This window comes from Telopea speciosissima, chromosome 8, assembly GCF_018873765.1.
Source record: "Telopea speciosissima isolate NSW1024214 ecotype Mountain lineage chromosome 8, Tspe_v1, whole genome shotgun sequence".
NCBI classification, from domain to species: domain Eukaryota; kingdom Viridiplantae; phylum Streptophyta; class Magnoliopsida; order Proteales; family Proteaceae; genus Telopea; species Telopea speciosissima.
In genome coordinates this window covers 48,001,731-48,005,940 of record NC_057923.1, presented here as the reverse complement: position 1 = coordinate 48,005,940, position 4,210 = coordinate 48,001,731, and the positions used below count along the sequence as shown (strand labels likewise).

At 34.5% G+C, this 4,210-nt stretch overlaps 1 protein-coding gene across 1 annotated transcript; it reads right to left on the bottom strand.

Annotated features, from left to right (window-relative positions):
- Positions 1-2,049: 2,049 nt before the first annotated feature.
- LOC122671784 (transcription repressor OFP8-like) lies at positions 2,050-2,863 on the bottom strand. Its single transcript, XM_043869219.1, has one exon. It carries the CDS (start codon positions 2,794-2,796, stop codon positions 2,125-2,127), a length of 672 nt encoding a protein of 223 aa, XP_043725154.1. The 5' UTR covers positions 2,797-2,863; the 3' UTR covers positions 2,050-2,124.
- Positions 2,864-4,210: the final 1,347 nt, after the last annotated feature.

Here is a 4,210-nt window from a genome sequence, read left to right as displayed (position 1 = left end):
ATATATATATATATATATATATATATATATATATATATGGAGTTGAATATTCTTTAATCTTCATGCTAAATCAAACATGCTCCCCCTAAGTTAACAAAGATAAGAGTGGCCATTGTGTTAATATAAATGCAACCAAATCTAATGGCTTCATGTGGCTTCTGGACTGCAGCAGAGAGGTCATAAGGGACATATCTCTGAAAAGAAATAAGCTTTGGTTGGTTATTTGTTTGTTTGTTGGTTGATTACTATAACAGATATACAAGTTGTGATCAGAAAAAGTAAAAAGGTAGTAGAGCATGCATGAAAGGAAAGGAAAGGAAACTAATTATATATCCTTCTTGCGGAAGCAAGGATGGATCAAACTCTTTTTATTATTGTATTACTTTTGCAAATTGTAGCAGCCCTTTTTTCCTTTTCCATAAAGATGGTTTTGGTCTCCTTTGTGTTTATCAAAATCAAGGCCCATTTCCATGACTTAAAAAATTAGTTTGAATATTCCCCTTGTTGGTGTATTTAGATTTGACAAACCCAAAGGAACCCACTTAACCATCAAGGTCGATGTGAGAGAGAGAGAGAGAGAGAGAGAGAGCCACAACAGTTTCCAACTTTTGACAATTGATACTTTGCAAGTTTGCATTAATTGGAAACCTTTTTAGCAGTAGAATATATAATTGGGAGAGTTTAGGAACTTTCTTTCTAGGGTTTTTTGATGGACTGTTGACATCCCTCAAAGTGTGTAATCTTATTTTTTTTTGTCCTCTTGATACTAAGGGTGTATCTAATGTACGAGGCTCCCACTATTACAGGGTCTAGGGAGGATTATAATGTACGCAGCCTTACCTCTTCTTTACAGAGAGGCTGTTTTCAGAAATTCAAACCGTGATCACTTGGTCACAAGGTAGTTTATCAAAATACCCATATAACCCTAAAAATTTCCTCGAGGGTGGCACGAACCTCCGCATGGACTCGCCAGTTCATTGATGCCCAAATAACGAAGATAACCCGCCAATTTCGATCCCTAGTACCTCTCAACAATCCTTCGGAATCAACCTACTTATGCCACAAGATACAAGACATTGTACCCCAACAAGAAGGTCTTGAGCTCAACATTGGTGGGAGACAAAACCATAATAAAACCTTTTAAAGGAGATATTTTGAAACTTCTAAAACCTTTTAAAAGAGATATTTTGAAACTTCTTTTATTTCCAGAGACATTCAATACGAAACCAATATAATGGTGGGTCCCAATCATCTTATCATACAACAAGTAACAAGTTATGGACGACCCCATATCTATATTTATCATGCAACAAGTAACAAGTTATGGAGGACCCCATACCTATATTAATCATGCAACAAGTAACAAGAATAAAGTTTTTTTTTTTTTCTTTTTTTTTTTTTTTTTTACTTTGGCTTGAAGGTATATATTAGCATAACAACTAGTTACAATTGTTGTCATAAACTTGTTTGGAAGGAACATATCTTTTTTTTTTTTTGCAAACCCTTCTAAACTAAACCCACTCGGGGTTTCAAAACAGTACAGGTGCATTCAAGTAACTATTCAAATTAATGTGAAATCAATAATTTAAGATCTATTAAATAATGAAGCCTTAAATTCATCCAAAAAAGTCAAAATGATGGAGTAAAGTAAGATGATATTAATTTGCAGCTACTGAAAATATCTCATCCACCCACCCAAGAGAGAGAGAGAGAGAGAGAGAGAGAGAGAGAGAGAGAGACCAAAATACAAGGCTCATTAACATTAAGTGAAGCAAAGCAATGGTGATAGCTATCTAGAGAAGCCACCATTAAGAGCCATGAAGGTGATGAAGCAAAAAAGTAAATGTTATGTTGGAACATGTTCAGCAAAGTCACAAAACACATCACTCTTCTCATTAAGACTCATTTAAACCCACTCCCACCTCCACCCCCCACCCCACCACTTACATAGTTACATCTCCAAACCCACCCATTAGTCCATTACCCACTTCTACTCTTTAACAACTAATAATAAGTTTCTAAAAAAAAAAACAAAAAAAAAAAAAAAAAGAGAATCCATGGTTTTTCACTTTCACCACCATGAGGGACAATAACCAAAAACGTGTGCAACACACGTGCCAAAGCCTAAAACTCACGTGACTTACGCCTTTGTTTCAGAGGGGTAGTAGAAGCATTAGAAGCTAAACCTGAAGAAGATGAAAACCTTTGCTTATTTACAGAAGAGAAGACTCCATTCCAGATCTCTGAGAAAGCTCTGACAATGATCCCATGGTGGTAAGGAGAATTTAACTGCAAGAAACGATCAAGAAGATCTCTTAGATCTTCTCTACTATAAAGCTCTTTCTCCAATATCATTTGAAGCATAGATTGCCTGAAATCAAGATATGGATCATCTGAATCTTTCACCACAGCTACACTCTCTTCGATTCTTCTTAACCCTTTAACCATCTTTGAATCTGAAGAACACTTTATAGTATTGAAATGGGTTTCTTCTCCTTCTTGTTCGGAATGGGTAGCAGGAGTTGTGTCAAGGTATGGAGAGAAGGAAGTGGTGGTGGTGGTGGTGGTGTTGTCATCTTCATCATTGATGGAAAAACCACCACTTCTTTCCCAAGAAGAGGTGGAAGATGAGCGGTGGAAATGGGGTTTTTGGTGTTGTTGAGAAGTTGTTTTGGGTTTTGCTTTTGGCCTGAAAGCATCAGAAAGCTTTGGTCTTCTACAACTACAACCTATGTTCACTACTAGTGTTTTTCCAAAGATCTTCTTTTTCTTGTTGGGTTTGGAAGAGAAAGACATTTTTGAAGAGAGAAATAGAGAGAGTTGAGAAGAAGGAAGTTTAATGAGGGATTTGATGGTATTTGAATGAGGGGAAGGGGGTGGGGGTGGAGGTGGGGTAGGGTAAGGGCTGGTGGTGGTGTGGATCTCTTCTATAAATTGGGCATGTGAGAGTGAGAAGGTGGGGGCCTTCTTGCCTCCTTCATAAGCTTTTATTTAATGGTTTTTATTATTTTATCTTAATGGGTTTATTTATTAGGGAAATGGGTGTTTGATATATTTAAAGGGTTTGTAAAGTTAAGTCATTAGATATTGAATTGAAGAACTCAAGAAAGTAGAAGAAAAAGAATAAATAAAGTGTGAGAGAGTAAAGGAGTTCACGCATAAACTATAGGATTTCAGTTTACAGAAAGAATAGAAGAAAGAATGATATTGGGATCATCAGGTGAAGCTAAAACCTAGCTGATGGATTAGGTTTGACAAGACCCAGATCCCAAATGTGGGCCCTTCTCATCTATTTCATTTATCTGCCTCTTATTTTTATTTTAATGATAACAGTCTGTCTCTATTTACTCCCCCACTCTTACCTAGTTTTGCTTTAACTTTTTTGGAACTCTGAAGTCAAGAAATTAATTATCCCATGCCCATACCCTAGCTAGCTACTATAAACTCTCTCAATGAATGTGAGTTAATTAAATACAACTTTGGGTTTTTTTATCTCTCTTAGATATAGCATGGATTAAATAACAGAATCTTCTTAAAATTTATTTTGGAATCCATCATGAAAGTACTTAGAATTTTTTTTTTTTAGGTAATAAAATAACAGAAAATTAAGGAAACTTACCCTTTATAGATCTATAAGATTTTATGAATAAAAATTCCAATAAATCAGATATGTGAAAATATTTAATTTTTTCCTAATTTTATTTTTTAAGATTTCATAAAATAGTAAAAAATTTAGTAAAACTTACCTCTTATAGTCTTGTAGCTAGATCTACAAGATTTTTGAACAAAAACTACAAAAAAATAAATAAAATAAAAATACATAATCTTGGTTTAAAACCTTGTAATGTAATGCTATCTAGTGAAGTCAAGGATGGTGTCCTTGGTTCTCTTTGAATAGAGAAACAGGTTCACTCTTTACCCAAAAATAAATAATCAGTTCACATTAATTGATTCATAGTTACTATTACTTATTAAATGTTCCATTGGCCCCTCCCTGCTCTTAGGAATTAATTTCGAGTTGACAATGTAACTCCCAATAAGTGGAGTAATTCATTCATTTATTAAACTTTTTTTCAAAATTGTTTGTCACTAGAGTAGGTACATGCTAGACCATTGGCAGTCTTCTTTGTCCTGTCTATTTTGAATAAACTTGATTACCCAAAAAAAAAGGATTATCAAGCTTTGTTCTTTACTCATATAACCAATTGTT

Bases quoted from the DNA above. Each gene is read 5' to 3' on its own strand.
- LOC122671784 (XM_043869219.1), bottom strand. From the start codon at position 2,796: ATGTCTTTCTCTTCCAAACCCAACAAGAAAAAGAAGATCTTTGGAAAA.